This window comes from Vipera berus, assembly GCF_964194415.1.
Source record: "Vipera berus genome assembly, chromosome: 7".
Classification (NCBI taxonomy): domain Eukaryota; kingdom Metazoa; phylum Chordata; class Lepidosauria; order Squamata; family Viperidae; genus Vipera; species Vipera berus.
In genome coordinates, this window is record NC_138209.1 from 19,714,809 (window position 1) to 19,732,213 (window position 17,405).

A 17,405-nucleotide genomic window follows, 5' to 3' on the forward strand; every position below is an offset into this window, starting at 1 on the left:
AAGGACAGCACAAGCATGGAACAACTGTGTGTTCTTTTCAGAAAACAGAGTAAATTATAATTCATAATTACACAATTCCTTCCTTGGCTCTCATTTCTCACTTTTGTGGTTTCTATATCTATTCTGCCTTCCGCATGGTGATGTAAAACTTAGAGAATGGCATTGTATTAACACATAGTCAGTATTTTAAGAAATGGAGAATAATGTTAGTGTCTTTTTAGTTCCCCCTGGTGAAAAGATGGTGAATCTTAATTTATTTTTATATGAGTCTATTCTTTATTTTACATAACAATATTTATAATTTTCCCCTGCATTATAGATTAATAGATTTCTAATACAATATTTTTTAAATAATCCAGGCAGAATACTGAGAGATTGTTTATAATATTGTTTAATGAAAAATACATTTTATTTGTTATAACATTCAAAAAAATATACAAATCCTTGCTTATTTGCTTAAAAAGTTTGCTTCTTAAAGGACTTAAACAGTTTATTATATATTCTTGCGATCCTCATACAATTATATCTTTGCTATGTGCAATACACATGTAGTGCAATTCCCAGATTGTCTTAGCTAGGTTTGCTGTCTTTCAATTTCAAGCTCATAGCTGTCTGTAAGAGGATCACTTCAGATTTCAGCCAAGAACTTGCTATAGGGTCATCTATGTTGAAAGCAGCATAGTCATTTTCTTCCAGTTAGTTTTCCTTAAGCATTTCACAAGTAGCACTATTTTATTAAAGCAATCTTCAAATGCATTCTGCCCTTCACATTTTATTCAACTGCATTCATTTCAGACATTCAACCAACCATCTCTTTCACGATCATTGTTCTTTCTTTATCTTACCATTCTTAAATTCCTTTACCCTGATCCTCTTTTTATCCAGAAATAGGAGGAAAACCACACGACCATCCTCATTCAGTTTGAAAAAGTATTTTAGAATTACTAAGTTCCAATTGCTAATTCACCTCTTGGGGAGCCAAAATTTTGGTGCCATTGCAATGGAAAAAGGAGTTATACCTTGGGCAACCAAATCATACAGCAAAGGCATTTTTCAGTCTAGACAAAAACACAGCTTTCTGAAGTAACTATCAAAGGAGAATTTAATACTTGCATAAGTAATCCTGTAAAAGTCAATCTCAGGTAGAAATATTCAACAAAACATTTCAGGTCTGAAACAACAATATAGGTAGTCCTCAGCTTACAACTATACATTTACTGACTATTCAAAGTTACAATGGCACTAAAAAAATAACTTATGACCATTTTTCACATGACTGTTGCAGCATTTCCAGTCCCATGATAAAAATTTGTATGCTTGGCAACAGACATGCATTTATGATGGCTGCAATGTCCTGGGGTCATGTGACCACATTTTGCAACCTTCGAAAAGCAAAGTCAATGGGGAAGTCAGATTTACTTAACAATTGTATTACTAATTTAACAACTCCAGTGATTCACTTAACAAATGTGGCAAGAAACATCATAAAATGGAACAAATCTCATTAACTATCTTGCTTAGCTTAGTTGTGGTCGTAAGTTGGGGACTACCTGACCATACAGAATCCAGTGAAATTGATAGAACTTGTTTTTTAGACTGTATGCTGACAAAGATCCTAACACTTAATTGATGCCTAAATATTATGACTGAGATTTTGTGTTTCTGTAATAACAATGTGAAATACATGTAATATAAAAAGTCAGTTTCTTAATCCTACAGATAGTTATAGACAGAACTGTAACCTAATTTGATTTGTTTATATGTTCAAATCCAAAATATCTCTTTATGAAAATGTTTTTTTATGTTGATGCCAAGACATTGTTTAAGAAAAATAAGATTTTAAAATTTGGTTGTGTTGTTACCTAGGTTGAACAAGAAGATATCTACAAATTGCTACAAAGTCTACATATAATAGCAACAAGTAAATATAAATATTTGCAGAATTGCTTTAGTGACAGTTCTTTCCATCCAACTCTACAGCTTGGATACAAAATATATTTAATACATCTGAATTATTAATTTAATTTATCCTATAGTATATGAAATTACATTCTGCACCTTAGGAATATCTTATTTACAGCAGGTCAGCCAGAAGTCAGATTAATCTTTTCCCAGATTTTTAAAGATGTATATAAATAAATAATGTGAGAATGAAGTTTCCTTTAGCAGAAAAATTGGAACTATCCTTCAGTGAAAAGGGTGGAAATTTGTAAATGAAAAATCTGACACTAAAAATATGTCTCTTGTCAGATGAAAGCCGTCTCAAAGCTCTAAAAAAAAAAGCATTTTTAATTTAAAGCTTATTCTATTATCAGATACATTGTTTTGCTATGATGGTTTTAACATAAGGCCACATTCCAGGGAAGAAATGGTGAACTGCAGATGTTTCTGCAAAAAGTGGAGCTGATGACTGTAGTGGAATGAAACCTTTCCAGATCAGGAAAGGGCTTGAGATTGCCCACAAATACTCCAGACAGCTGTTCATTACAAGGAGCCTGCAAGATAATGATCTTCTACGGGTTTAGAGCTTTGGGAGACAAGGGAATAGCCCTCTTTTTCAAACCAGGATGGTGCCTTTAAAACATTGTTGGAAATTGCTTCTTAACTGCTATTCAGCTATTAGAAACCTTTGGATTGACACGTTTTACTGCAACAAATAAGTTTCTGTCAATCCTTACTGAAATAAGTTTTAATTAGAAGTTTAAAAACTTAAAAGAATTTTTAAAAATAAACATCAAAAGGATGTTTAAAACTATAATTTTAGAAAGTTACAACTGGGCTAAATTTGAAATAAGACGAAAAGATACTATACAAGAGGAACAAGTTCTAGTTAATAAGGTGAAGACTGAGATGAAAGTGCACTTAAAAATGGTTGGCTACAAGAATGACATCAAAAAGATTACATTGGGCATACAAAAGAAACCAGCTGATGTCCTAATAACTAAAAGAGACATACTAGCAACAAACCAAGAAAGGGACCTGAATAATTTTCTGTATCAAATCAGGCTTGCTAATGTTTTGAAGAATTTTGTGAGAAGGAACAAAGAAAAAAACTAACAAGAAGTCAAGTTCCAGTACATTATTTGAAGAGATTATAGATTAAGAATATTAGAAGTAAAAGGAATATAACATTGGTTTATTTGATCAGTCTTGATCAAATTAAAACAGATATGTTATTATCTCCGGTAACCCTTAATGGACTTTTGCTGACGTCAAGACTGTAATGATAAAGCTTTAACAATTTATTTATAGAAAAGCAATGGGAATTGCGAAGAAGAAATAATTTGTTGTATTTTAAAAGAAGGTAATAAGTTATTAAATTGTTTATACTAGTTGTTATAAAGGCAGGAAGCAACTTCCTTATATATTTCTTTTTCTTTCCTATACTCATTTTTTTCCTATTTCTATTTCTTCCTTTTTCTTTCTTTTTACCACCTTCTGCTCTTTCTTTTTAATTTTTAATTTTACAGTTTATGTTAGTTTTTACTATCGCAATGGTATGCTTTAATAAAATTATTAAATTAGTGGAAGTTTATAGAATTAATTCTCCCTGAAATCATGAAAATACTTGTTTTAATAATAATTAAGTGATGCAAATAACTATTAATTTTATAGTGGATGAATAAGGAACTCATTTGCATATTAGGTGACATAAACTGAAATTTTCTTGAAATGCTGGAGCACTTTCTTCTTTGGCACTGTTCTGAAGAGTTTCGCCCTGAGAAAAGATTTTTGTAGATATCTCTTCAAAACTTAAAAATAGTATACTTGTTCATCATTTTAATAGACAAAAATTCATGTTATAAAAAGCACTTATTTGATTATTGAGTCATGTTATGATACTGATTCTACAATGCTGCCTGCCAAACAATGAAAGATGAAAAAAATGCACCATGTGAAACATGAGGTAAATGTGAATGACAAATTATGAAGAAAGAGAAGTGAGAACTTGACACAAATTGCTATTCTTGGTGATGGCCCTCTTTTCAAATAAAATGTAATTTCACTCTGATTTTCAGAGTAAAACTATAACCCTGAGCATCTGACAATACAATTGAAACTCAAACTAACCATTCACGGTGTATTAAATTGTTTGTGTTAAGATATACACATGGATGAAAAGCTGCATCTTGTAAACTATAGACTGAAACTTTATTGTGAGCACCAAGATGAAAAATATCATGTTATTATTACTTGTGTTTCTATGTGGATATAGCTGAGATAATTTTGTGGCCATACTGTCTGGCAGTCTGAAAATAGTACATGGAGTTGTTATATAAATCTTTTATGCAGCACACTCATTTCAGGAGAAACAAAAACAGAACAGCTGGGCAGTACTATGAAAACAATATTGTATATTCATTTTTCTTTAAAAAGCTATTAATTTGAAAACAAAACAAAATACAAAGCAGAAAAATAAACATATGAATCCCACAACAATTGTCTTATTTTCACATTACATTATTTCATTCTTCAGAACTTGATAATTGGTTTTTTTATCTAAAGCTACTATAAAATGGAAATAGCCCATGTTAAATCACCTCTAAGGAGATCTGAATAAGCATCATATTTAATGAGCCTGTAGATGCTTAGAGCTTTTTCACACATTCAACCAAAAGCATATTTAAGCCATTCTCATAGTATACACATTAGAATGACAATAACTACAAGGAACTTCCTGTGCATGAATCCAATTTTTACATTGCATGTTAAATTTTTTATGCAGTAGGAACATAACTGGTCTTTCATTTACCATTACTTATTTGAGCAAACTGAGCTTAAATCAGCACGGAGAATATTTAAGTCACAATATGGGTGAAGGAATTCAAATGATTCAGAACTATGGGAATGACTTGAGTGGTTTTTTGTGTGTAAGAGCTTTAGTGGAAATACGTTTTAAAAAAGTAGGATGGTCCATCTAGCATTGCATTTTCAAAATGTTAAGCTCAGTGTTTTAAAACAGGGCTAAAATCAAGAGTATTACGATATGTGATTAAGCCCCACTGTGCTGAATTCTGGCCCAAAACCACAAAGAACTTTCAGTAAAACAATATGGCAGGAAAAAAAATAAGACTTGTTCTTAGGATACAATGGCTTATTTATTCTGGCTCTACACTTAAGTTTAGCTATTGACTATTTAGTTTAAGAATCTGATCTACTAATCTGTGTCACTATACTGATGAACTGCCAGCCACTGGAAACTGTAAACTAATTGGAATCTGTATACTGCATCGATCACGTGCCACACAACCCCCACTGGTATGGTTGTGGGTAGCAGCAGAGTTTGTAACATGCCTAACCAGAAACAGAATACTGAAAGTGAATTATCACTGCTTGGCCAAGGATCTCTTAAAATTCATGCAACTAATGTATTTTCTATATGATTTGTAAAATTAAAAATTCCTACGTCACCTATGGCATCTAAAAATACTTTACAACTGTAATCAGATGTAGAACTTAAGATACAACACTGTGTTTTCAGAGCCTTCTGGGGTCCACACCCAAGATTTAGGGGCTATATGTGGTTCTGGTCCTTTGAGTTGTACACCCCATGTTTCATATTATACCAGATATATTTTGGGATTTGTACCTTTTGCATTTAAACATCATTCTGAGTTTGCTCAGGATTTCCTGCATAGCTCTTTCCTAATTGTAGCTGAGATTGCCATACCTGTGCCAAATAAATCTATGAAAATTCTCTATTTTAAAAGCTCATTAAACTGTTCATTCTTTTCCCTTTAGTGTTTCAAGGGGTATATTTTAAATCAGGGATTCCCTGGGCCGAGACTGGTCCATGGCATGCCAGCAACTGGGCCACACAAACAAGTGAAACCCCATCCATGGGACGCGGGCAGCACGTGAAACCATGCTCCCCCAGTCTGCGGAGAGTCTGCGGAGAAACTTCTCTCCATGGAACCAGTCCCTGGTGCTCAAAAGGTTGGGGGCCACTGTTTTAAATTACAACTTGATGCCAAATATTCATTAGTGGTTTAGAATACTAACTGGAAATAGCTAGGTTAAAATCTCAAAGTACTTTCTAAAATAACCTTTTGAAATTCATATATTTGTAAAAAAAACAAACAAACCCTCCTATCCTAAAATTAATTCCTCCCATATAAAGAAGAAAAAAATGTGTCTTCCTTCTTTGAAATAATAACGATATACAAGACACATACACAAAAGGGTTAACACTTTTTGGGGGAGCTGCATGACAGTTATCATCACATAAGCACAATTTATTCCATATGGAAATGAAGTAGTTAAAAAAAAGCTTCACTAGTTGAATGACTGCTTGCTCCACAACTATTGAAGGCACCAAGAAAGTGTAGTAACTTTAAATTAAATTGTATCACTTTTCTAGATTTCTGATATTTAAACAAAAAAATGCAGCTCAAGGACTCCTTTGAAAATAATATAAAGCAGCATTTAAACAGAATAAAGAACTATATTTTCAGTTATTTTCACTATCGATTTAAGGGGAAGCCATTAAATAAAATATATACTTTGTAACTCTATTTCAACAAAATCTATGAATAATAAGAACTGAATCATATGCATGCCTTTAGCAATTAGCCCCGTAAAATAACACGATTTAAATCCAAGTAAACATCCACAGAATTAGGCTTCATATTCGAAGGAATTTAAAGAAAGCCTAGTTTTCAGTGGGTCTTCAATACATTTAACTCAGGATTCACTAAACTTTTTTTATTCCTAAAATACCCTCATCACAGTTTTGTGCAGTGGGATTCCCCGTCCTCAAATTGCCTTAAATATTGCAAGATCTGAAGATTTCTAAAATTTAGCACATTCTTTTTTTGCCAGAAAAATCTTGCAGTCCCTCATATGATACTGCTGAAGTTTCATGGAATTCTGGAGAACCTGTAGGATTTGGGCATTTTTTAAAACTTTTTTTTGAGGACTATCAGATACTATTGTAGGGCTGATGTTTGCCTTGATAGCTATGGATCCATAGCTGATTGGATTCAACCAACCTGAGGTTTAAACTAAACTCAAATTAGTTGACTGCAAACCTATTATGTAATGAATGAGATCCTAATTCAGCTGCTATTGAAGATTAGCCATAAATTAAAACTAGCTTCAATGGGAATTACTTAAATCTACTGTAATTGGATATTATTGCCAAATTCTGAATATATTTGAATATTTTAGCAAAACTAAGGAAAAAGAAATTTTTACTTCTTTTACTTTTACATTTATGTTTTCTCCCAAGACAATAGAGAGATATCAAAATGTATTAAAATAATTTTAAGAATAAACTACACATACATATAGTCATGTATAAAAACAATCCTACAGCCACTTTTTTTAAAACAGAGAAATAGATTGGAGTAATAATTCAAGCTTTCCAAGCTTTTTTTTTTTAAAAAAACCTGCAAATAGGTATCTGCAAAGCTATATCAGCATCTTATTTCTTCATTCAAAATTGTTTATTGTTTGAAACCAATAAAGACTCCTGCTTTTATATATGGATTTGTAGGTAACCTGCAGTTAGCTGTGTGTTGCACAGTACACTGATTACTAGTTTCTACATTTAAAAACTTACAGAAAATACCACAATTCAATCATTTATATTTGAATAATTAAATTTCTACATAGTTAAAAATGAGGGGGGAACAGGTTATCCAAACATGAAAACAATGTAACACATGTTTTGGACAAAGCAATCCATGAGAAATACATCAGAGGACAGCTATTTAAATGAAAATTTAGAATTACCAAGTACATTTCAAATTGAGTGAAATTCTTGTTCTTTGTGCCTGTAGGAATAAAGCATAAACACATACATTAAATGTTTGATTTAACAAAATGGTTATATCAATGCAAGATGTTCTATGATATTTCTTGAACTTTAAATGTATAACTTTAAGTAATTTCCTCACCTTCAATTTATCTTCATGACCCTTAGACCGTTTCATATTATGCTAAAGTTGTCAGTTGCTATTTTAGAAAAGAAAATTTCTATATAAAATTTAAGCAGATCCTTGGTACATAATTTATATACCTGACCTAATAGTTTTTGTTAAACTCTATCATCATATAATTTTAAAACTTTATTTTAATATTTCTGTTAAATGGCTACACGAAAGTGCTACTCAAATCTTAAATCTTAAAGCAAAACTAACACCATTACTTCTAATTTCTGCCTCTATTTGTAAGACTTGCTGATCAAATACACATAACATGCACATGGGTAAACTGTGGCAGTATTTTGCATGCTCCAATACTTTAAGAAAAGTAGCTTCAGGTAGCTGAGAAATGAGAGTTGATAGTTGTTTAATTTGGCTAAGGATTCTGAATGCAATTTAAAACGAACAAGACACTTTTCCTTGTATTTCCCACACACACCCCCGAAGTGCTCAAAAAATAATGAAAGAGCCTTGTACTGGATTATATGTCCTGAAGTAGCACAGGGGTAGCAAACAGTTACTAAATGAATGGTTGTAGGTCAAGAGCTACCTGTACTGTGTGCCTCTCATTTAAAAGAAAGCTTTATTCCATAAGGTCCTCAAAACTTTTTTCCTAAGAAAGAAAGACTGAGGGTTTTTGTACTGATTTGCAAGTGTATCTCAGAAAAGAAAAGCATGATACAGTTCAAGGAAATCCGTTGCCAGGGATTTACTATACTGCTACTCCATGTCTAATCTGTTCCCTCAAGTGACAGCCAGAGTTGACATTATTTCAATAGCATGTTTTAATACAGAATTTGGCAGGCACAGCGGACTGCATTCCAGATCATGGTCCTGTCCTAAAGGAGGAAAAGTTAACTCTTCTGCTGAAAATTCTTGTTATTGCAGAACAAGATAACCTAATAAATAATTAAAAGCATTTAAAAATGATTTGATGCAAAAATAGCTTGACATAACTACCAGTATTTACTAATATTACTAAAACTAATTTGTTGTAAATAGGATATTTTATATTAGAGATATATTTTATATTACTACATTCTATTCAGTGTAATACAGATTATATTCTAACAAAGAAACCCACAAGTTGAGCTCAGCTTCTTATCTGCGGTACATAATGGGAATAAAACTTTACCTATGCAGTTCCTGTCAAATGACTGTTAAAGCCTTACTAGAAAAAAGCTTGGAACTCCAATATTAAAATGAATGGTTTAATGTATCAGTGTCGAAACAAGCTCAGTGGCATGTATAGTTTGAAGCAGGTGGTGAACTGCACTCTCACTACTTCTGTGATATGTCAAAGAATTCACATACTCTATCTTTCTCACATACATCTTGTGTCTCCTGTAAATTGCTCTCAGAAAAAGAACACTGATTGGGTTCATCTCTTTTTCCAAAAATTCTTCTGTTGTCTAGTGTCTTTCTCTTATCAGAAACTTGAAAATATTTGTTCATTTACTCCCTCTTTTGGTTCTCTTGGTGAAAATAAGGTCAGAATGGTTATAAAGTACTAAGAAATAAAACCTAACAATAATTGACAATTCTAAAAGCAGAGATTACTTTTGAACAATCAGGGATGGTTTGGTTTTAATTTTTGCAGCGAGCACAGAGTGAAACTCAGTGCTCCAAATGTCACTTCCCAGTTCTTTGATTGCATACAAACCTGCTTCAAACATGTCACAGCTGTATTTATTAATATATTCTGAGTAGAAAGAAAATGTATAAATTGTATGAACACCATCGTGTATGAGTGCATATGTTCCTCCTTCCCACTGCTTCTGTTTTTGCCCTGACTGCAAGCCTATTAATGAATATTCATACTGATGTTAAGTTTAATGTCTTTTATTGACACATGATACTGTATGTTACAGAAAGAATGTGTCCATAAACAGGGATGCTGTCAACAAGGTTTTTGTTAAGGCATCAGACTAGAAACTGGGAGACTATCACTTCTAGTTCTGCCTTAGGTACAAAGCCAGCTGGGTGATGTTGGGCCATTCTCTCTTAGTCCTAGGAAGAAGACAGTGGCAGAAACCTTGCCAAGAAAACTACAGGGATTTGACCAGACAGTCTCCAAGAGTCAAAACCGACAGGAAGGAAGGAAGGAAGGAAGGAAGGAAGGAAGGAAGGAAGGAAGGAAGGAAGGAAGGAAGGAAATTGTCTTTCATTTGTAATTTAGCCATGTTTTATCACTTCTTGCTATGTAAACAAAATGGCCAATATTTCTTGATTACTACAGTAAGCAAGCTGCAAGTACTTTGAGACCTAACGTTATATGCATTTCCTTTGCCCCATTTCCAAAAACCAAGATAATGTGGATATATACAATGATTGCATAGTTCCCGTTCTCACTTTTTTCTGTTCCCCCCCCCCAATAAGGTCATAAGGAAGGAAAGAGAAAAAAACCCCTGCATAAATGCCTTTAGAAGTTATTCCTCTGGAAGCATTCCTTTTTCTGCAAGACAGTATTCCAGGGGAGACTAGGGAAGAATTTACTTACCCTTCTAAGTTACTCTCCATTTCCCATTGTTCTCCAATATTTTTGCTCCTCAAGAAACAGTGGCTGGACCCTTCCTCTTTACAGAATAGATTAGGGGCTGCTGCTATTCCTGGTGGCTTTGATTCCATCGTCTTTCACCTACAACCCTCCCGCTACTATTCCAGCTTTTTCATTACCACAAAAATCTGTTCAGCAAGAAGAATGTAAATATAGCCCGGTACTTTTTCTTTTCTATTTCTAGGAATGGTTGTGCTACCAATCAATGGCAAATGGGTGTAAATGGCAAAAGATTCCTCTCTGGACATAGCTGACTCGTTGCAAACCTTAAGTGTGTTTTGCAAGCCTTCTTCCCACTCTCCCTCACCCAGATGCCCCTCCGCTTATGCAAGCTTTCGCAGAAACGCCACCATTTTGTAGCGATAATTAGCTATACCAGCAGGGCGACTCACCCGTCGTACCAGCAGCAGCAGCATCTCTCCTGGCCGGCGCCCCATCACCGATGCTCCACGACGAAGCGCATGGTGGTGCCGTCGAAGGACGGGGGCGCGATGATCCGGGGACCCAACGGTTGCGAGGTGATGCTGATGAGCGGCGCTTTCCCGTCGCTAGAAGCCGCCTGTGGGCACGGTGGCTGCTGCTGGGTGCCCGTGGGCATGTAATACGGGCTTTCGGTGGCGGGGCTGGCGGCGCTCCTGGACGAGGCGGCCGCAGAGCCCAGCTCACCGCTGGGTTGCTGGGCAAGCTGGCCTTGCAGTGCGGTGGCGGACAGGACGGCCGGCAGGAAGCCCGGGTAGAACATGTAGGCTGCGGCCGGAGCGCCGTAGGTGCCAGCGGCCGCTCCCAGCGCCAGGGACGACATGGGAATGGTCATGGGGGCCAGGGCCGGCGGCTGTGGCGGCGGCGGCGCCGGCAACGGTACTTCCACGTACTGCCCTGTTTCGGGGTCAAAGAGGCGCCGCTTCTGGGGCTGCGGCTGCAGCGGGGTATCCACGAAGTAGCACTGCCCCGTGCTGAGGTCCAGCAGCACCTTGCGCTGCGTCTGAGGCGGGAAAGCGGCGGGCTCGGCTGACGTGGGCGGCGAGAAGCAAAGCAGAGGCGTCGCCGGCTGAGCCGCCCCTGTCAGGGCGGCCGCAGCCGCTGCGAGAGACAGAGCCTGAGGGAAGATGTGCGCCGGAGACATTTCCAGCGGTGGAGCCGCCGCCGCCGCCGCCGCCGCCTGAAGTTGCTGCGGCGGCGGCGGCAAGGGCGGCTGCTGCTGTGCCAGAGGCTGAGTGGTGGCTGCGGTGAGCTGCTGCTGAGGCGCCTGGTTGGGGTTGGAGCCTGCCACGGACCGGCCCAGGTTGAGAGGCTGGGTGGCAGCGGGCGAAGCAGTGGCGACGGGGCCTGCGCGGCTGCTGCCTCCGGCTCCTTCTCCTTCTCCTCCTCCTGTGCCTAAGGCCACCGGTCCCGGTTGCTCAGCGGACGACTCCTTGAGCGAGATAGCCAAGTAGTTCCCGCAGTCGGGAAAGGTGGGCTTGTGGCTCTTGTCGGGCTCCACCAGGCTCCCCTGCCGGTTGCCAAATAACTTGATGGCGCGAGGCCTGGCCTGGCCTTTGAGGCCTCGAGGTGGGGAAGGAGACGAGAGCACCGGTGGTTGTTGCTTGGACTTCTGGCCTTGAGCATTAAATGTTAAGGTGGTCCTGGGGACCACAGGGACTCTTTCCTTCTCAGCAGACCCGCTGTTTCTCGAGGCAGATTCTCCTTGGAGGCCTGAACCGCGTGCCCGCTCTCGGGTCAGATTCTCAAAGGCCGCTGTCTTGGCTGAGACTTTCTCTGTGTTCTTGGTCAGGTTGGTGAATCTACCACGGGGTTGGCGTTCTGACGCCGATCGGCTGGGAGAAGTTGTTAATCCCACTGTCTGAGTTGCCTCCTGGTCCTCAGTCTTGGCAACCGTCATCGATTCTTCCCTGGCGGCGTTTATGGCTCCTATGGTTTGCTCTTCTCTGGCAATGAGGGACAGGACATGGCTGTCAGTTATGGGTAATGGGTCACTCTTTCGTTTCCACTCATTTTTATTGAAACTGTACAGCTCTTCCATGCTCCGGACTGCTGCTGTTAGTTTTTGCAGGGCCTTGTGGTTTGCTGAGACAGATGCCTTGGTCACCTCTTCTTTGGGAAGTTCTTCTCCATCCACCACCAATGGTCCCACTTTATTGCTTTTCTCAGTTGTCATTGACTGCTGTGGTGGTGGATGTGACTGCTGTCTCCAGGGCACAGATGTTTTGGAGACTATCTTCAATACAGCAGGCTGGTGAGGGTCACTCTTGTTGGGAGCAATGGTGGCTACTGGTAGCCTTCCTGAGGTCCTGTGTACCAGGATAGTTCCTTCTTGGTTGGAAGGCAGCATCTTGCCTCCATTACTTACTTTGGCTCCCAGCTCTTGAGATCTGTTAGGCTTCTTGTCCTCTTTAATGTTACTTACTGCCTGACAAGTTATCACCATGGGAGACAGAGACCTGGGAATGCCTGTTGACATCAGCTGTTTGGGTTTCTGGTCAAAAGTTCCCAGGTCAGAGTTAACACTACCTCTGTCACTGTGGTTATCCCCTGACTCAAGACTATAACTACTTTTGATTAATTTCCTGACATCTCTCACCTGGTGTATAGGCCCTTGGACTTTACATTTATTTTCTCTTACATCGCGTACCTGAAATTGAGGCAGTTTGTCCATAATCTCCCCTTTTATTTGCTTTTGCAGTTGACATCTGGTATCAACAGCTGTCTTGAAAAAATTGGGGGCATTTCCAGCTATCTTGGGGCTGAGAAGTTTAGTAATATTGAAAAGATTATCTTTGTTCTGCTCCACACTTCCCAAGCTTATCTTGATCTCTGGAGGTTTGGGCTTTATCACTGTGGTGGCAATAGCAGTCTGAGCTGCTGCAGTTGTTGCTGTGGAGTATTTTGTCACGTGCAAGTTAGTATTATCTTTGGCTGTTTGTTGAATATTTGGAACAAAAAGACGAGACATTTTAGTTGCTTTATTAGCTGTGATTTCTCCCATATCAGCTTTCCAATCACCTTTAAATCCTGTTTTCAGTTTTCCCACAGGAACTTTTTCCTCTTTTTTCTCTGCTTCTTTTTCTTTCCATGTTCTAAATGCACTGTTCTGGCTACGGAGGAAAGTTGCCTTGAGCGTTTCAGAGGCACTTTGTTTTATTTTACATGCCTCTTCTAAAAATGTTTCTGAAAAGGTTCGATTTAAGCTAATATTGGCCTCCCGTGGAGTAGAAGGCTTGGAGGTTGGTGACTTGGTATCAAAAAATTCCCCCAAATCATCTGCTGTTACAATAGTACAATCAGAGCTGCCTTCTGAATATCTTGAATTTTGTCTCTGTAACCCCCCATTCTTTAACTTCTCCTTGGCAGTGCTATCTACCTCTTTAGAAGATGAGGAATTTGACATACCGGAGTATGTGGTGTCTGTGATCTCTCCCCTTTCCATTTTGAACTCATGTTCCTGTTGCATCTTCTTTGAAATAACATTTTTGAGGAGGCTAGATGCAAATTTTGACTTCTGCGTTCCTTCCATGGTTTCTGCAACCACTCCAGTTTGTTTGCAGATTTCATTGCCCTGCTCCTTTGGCAGTGTTTCTGTAACTTCATCTGTGCAACTTGACCCAATAGCAGCATTTTCAGAAGGTTTACCAGGTCTGGGGACACCCGCATTAATATTGCTGCTCAAATTCAAAGTCTCCAGCAAAGTAACAACTCGGGAGCCTGCCTGGACCTGTTTTTCAAAGCAACGTGGTGTTTCAACGTGCGTTATTTCCCCATCAAGTTTACTGACAACAAATTCCAATGCTTTAGTCTGTGACTTATTGGAGTGAATGTAGAAATGGTCACTGGCTGTCTTAGTCCCAGAGTTTCTTTTCCATCCAGCAGATGCAGCGCTGCTTTTGAAAAGATTCTGCTCTGCTTTCTGTCCAAGACTGCTGCACTTTAAATCCAAGTAAGTTGACCATCGGTTGATTCCTAGGTTGTGATCTGAAAGAGATGTGGAAGACTCACTGGAACTCAAGTTCAGGGTATCAAGGTAGGGATAAGCTAAGCTCCGAAATGCCCTTGCTGTCAGGCTTCTTACTTCTTTATCTGCATCATCCAACTCACTGACCACACTGGAGGCACCACTTGAATATCCACCCAATTCTCTTGCTTTTATTGCTGCACACCTTGTTTGCAAGTGTGCAGGAACTGCAATAAATTTTTTTGCATAGTCATGAAACACATCTTGTTTGAAACTTGAATTTCGTTCATGAGCTGTGGAGACACAGAGGCTCATGTCGCCTTCATGCTTGGCAGCGTAAATAATGTTTTGCTTTTCATGCTGGTTGCTAGGCTCATTTATAGCCCTGGAAGTTGGTTTGATTGATAGGAGTATCTGGCCTGCAGAATTCTCACTCATGTTGCAGAGGTTCTTGGACTGACTTTCTTCCGAGCTGGCGCATTTGTCTGTGCTTGGAGTATCATTTTCAGAATTAATGCTGACTATCTCTGTACTGCTGGTATTATCAATACTGTCTGTCTGATTATTAGGATCACTGGTGGTTGTGTTGAGATAACAGCTATTATCCTCTTCTGTTTGTGTGTCTGCAAGAGTTTCTTCACTCCCAAAGGAAGCATAATCCACAAAGGAATAAATGACATTGTTGTCCTCAAAGTCCCATCGAGAAGCTAATCCATAGTCAAAATCCATGTCATGGTCTACTTCACTAAGCTGGATTTCATGCGTGGTAATATAATGTGCTTCATCATTATTAGTATTGTTGTTTTCACTGGTATAGCTGGGTTGGGACCGCAATAGCTGTGAAGCATGCCTGCCTCTTCCTCTCTCATTGTTCAGACAGATTTCTTTGCAGTCTATTTCATCATCTTCATCGCTGTCATACCCAAATGAAGAAGAGGTTTTCCCCCCTCTTTCTAAGTCGTCCATTTTTGGAAAATTCCTTGTATTTTGTATTGGTGAAGGACAAGATGATGAAGATGATTCTGGGCAGCCATGTGTGTAAAGCTGAACATTGGAGATACTAGGGGACAGAGTGTTCTCAGACCCTTCTGAACTGATGCCAGAGATCCTTTCCCCAACCTCATCATCTTTCATCCCCATGGGGGAAAGAGTGCCTTCCATTTTAGATGTATAATCCAGAGATTCTTGATTCGCAGATTTGTCTGCCAAGATTTTGTTAGCCAATCTGTTAATCTCACTGATCTCACAAGGTCCATTTTTAGGTCTGATAAAGGCCACTTTACTTCCATTCCGTTCTAGGTTCAGCTTTAGAGTCTGGGGACTCTCTCCTGTCCCTCCAGGGTAATCATAAATCTCCACATATTTTGATTCCTCAGCTGAGGAAATTGATGGCTCTTGAGGATGACACGTGATCATTTGGCTGTTGCTTTTTCCATCATTCTCTTTTTCAGTAACTATCTCTTCAGCAGGCAGTTCTGTAAGCACTTCCATGGTGGATGCTTTCAAGCTGATTGAAGGGAGCAACAAGCTTTGGACCCAGGACCAAAGTCAAGCGAGAGACACAACACATATACACACGTGTTTCCCAGGGATTCCTAACTTTGTTCCTTGTAGTTTAGCTGTAGATCTTGGAGAGCTGCTCAATAGTGCTGGGGGTAGTAAGCTGGGTGGCTGCTGTTGTCTCTGTGGAGATGGGGGGGGCGGTTTGCTGGTAACTGCCGCTGCTGCCAGTGTCTTATTCCTGAGCTATGAAGTACAGTTGTTAGTTTGGCATGAAGAGCTGTCAGTCTGAATGCCATTGGTAACAGAAGTAGCAGCATTAACAGCATCTGCCACTCAACTTTCCCAGACATCCCAAAATGAAGAGAAAGCATATGGAAATTCTTATACTTCTAGTTAAGGAATATGTAAGCGTATGAGAGATATTAATCCATGTAATAGTTTTAAAAGATTATTGCTTTGGGGATGAACAGAATGAAGGAGAGTTACATGGAAAGCACCTTTTACTACTGGAACAGTATTTTTAAGAATATTACCTAGATAATATTTCTATAGGGAAAAAAGACTGAATTTTTATCTTAATAAAACATTAGTAATTTCAAATGACTTGTATTTTTACTGGTAATCTTTAAAAAGCACTTTTTCCCAATTTATGAAATATTATTTGTATTGTATGCAAAAGTATTTAAAGAGGGTTCCCCATCCTTTCCTTTTTTTGAGAGAAAAAAAAAAGAGCGGAGCGCCATATCAACATGCTTCTTCCAACAAAAATATTTCCAACATACGGAATTAGAACAATTCTTAATATATCATGAAATAGAGAAATAAAACTAATTTAAGTTGCTTCTGTCTCTTTTTTTAAGTTGTTTTAGAACAGTTAATTATATTATAATTAATTATATTAATTATATAAGCCACAATAAACATTCCCCTTGAATCCTATTAAAGTTATACAGTCTGAAGCTTCTCTAGTGTAAGCTAAATAGACTTTATCTGTTACAGTGAGTTCTAATAATATGTCAGTACAGAGGAAACAAGCAATCTGAGAAAAAACATTTACCTTTTCTTTGATTTTTGTGGTATTAATCCAAGGGATGTTAATCAGCACCTTAGATCTTGAAAAACGTTCTTCCCATCTTCAGAGGTTTTTAAAAGGATGTGAAGGAGATAAAGTACAAGCAATGAGAAAATACCAAACTGGATTGATTTTCATAATGACTTGTTCAGAGTAAGAAAACTCTGAAGCATTTTTGTCAGATCAGTATAGCTTGCTGGGTCAAAACTATTATCTATACATAGACTGTGTGTCATTTCAACCGGGTGAATAAAGTACTATTTTAAACTACCACATTTGTACATAGTAAAAATAAATGTGTTTGACTGTCATTCATTGCAGGAATCTCTGATCTTCACTAATATATTTTTGCCTCATTCTTCTACTTTTAAATACTTAAGAAAAATAAATAAAAATGCA

General features: G+C 38.1%; 1 protein-coding gene across 1 annotated transcript; it reads right to left on the reverse strand.

The window, feature by feature from the left end:
- Window positions 1–7,361: 7,361 nt before the first annotated feature.
- Window positions 7,362–15,922, reverse strand: LOC308670711 (uncharacterized protein C4orf54; the record flags this gene model as incomplete). Its single annotated transcript, XM_081332340.1, has 2 exons — window positions 7,362–7,778; window positions 10,878–15,922. The coding sequence occupies one exon, from the start codon at window positions 15,920–15,922 to the stop codon at window positions 10,922–10,924; it is 5,001 nt and encodes a 1,666-aa protein (XP_081188466.1). The 3' UTR covers window positions 7,362–7,778; window positions 10,878–10,921.
- Between the last annotated feature and the right edge of the window lie 1,483 nt (window positions 15,923–17,405).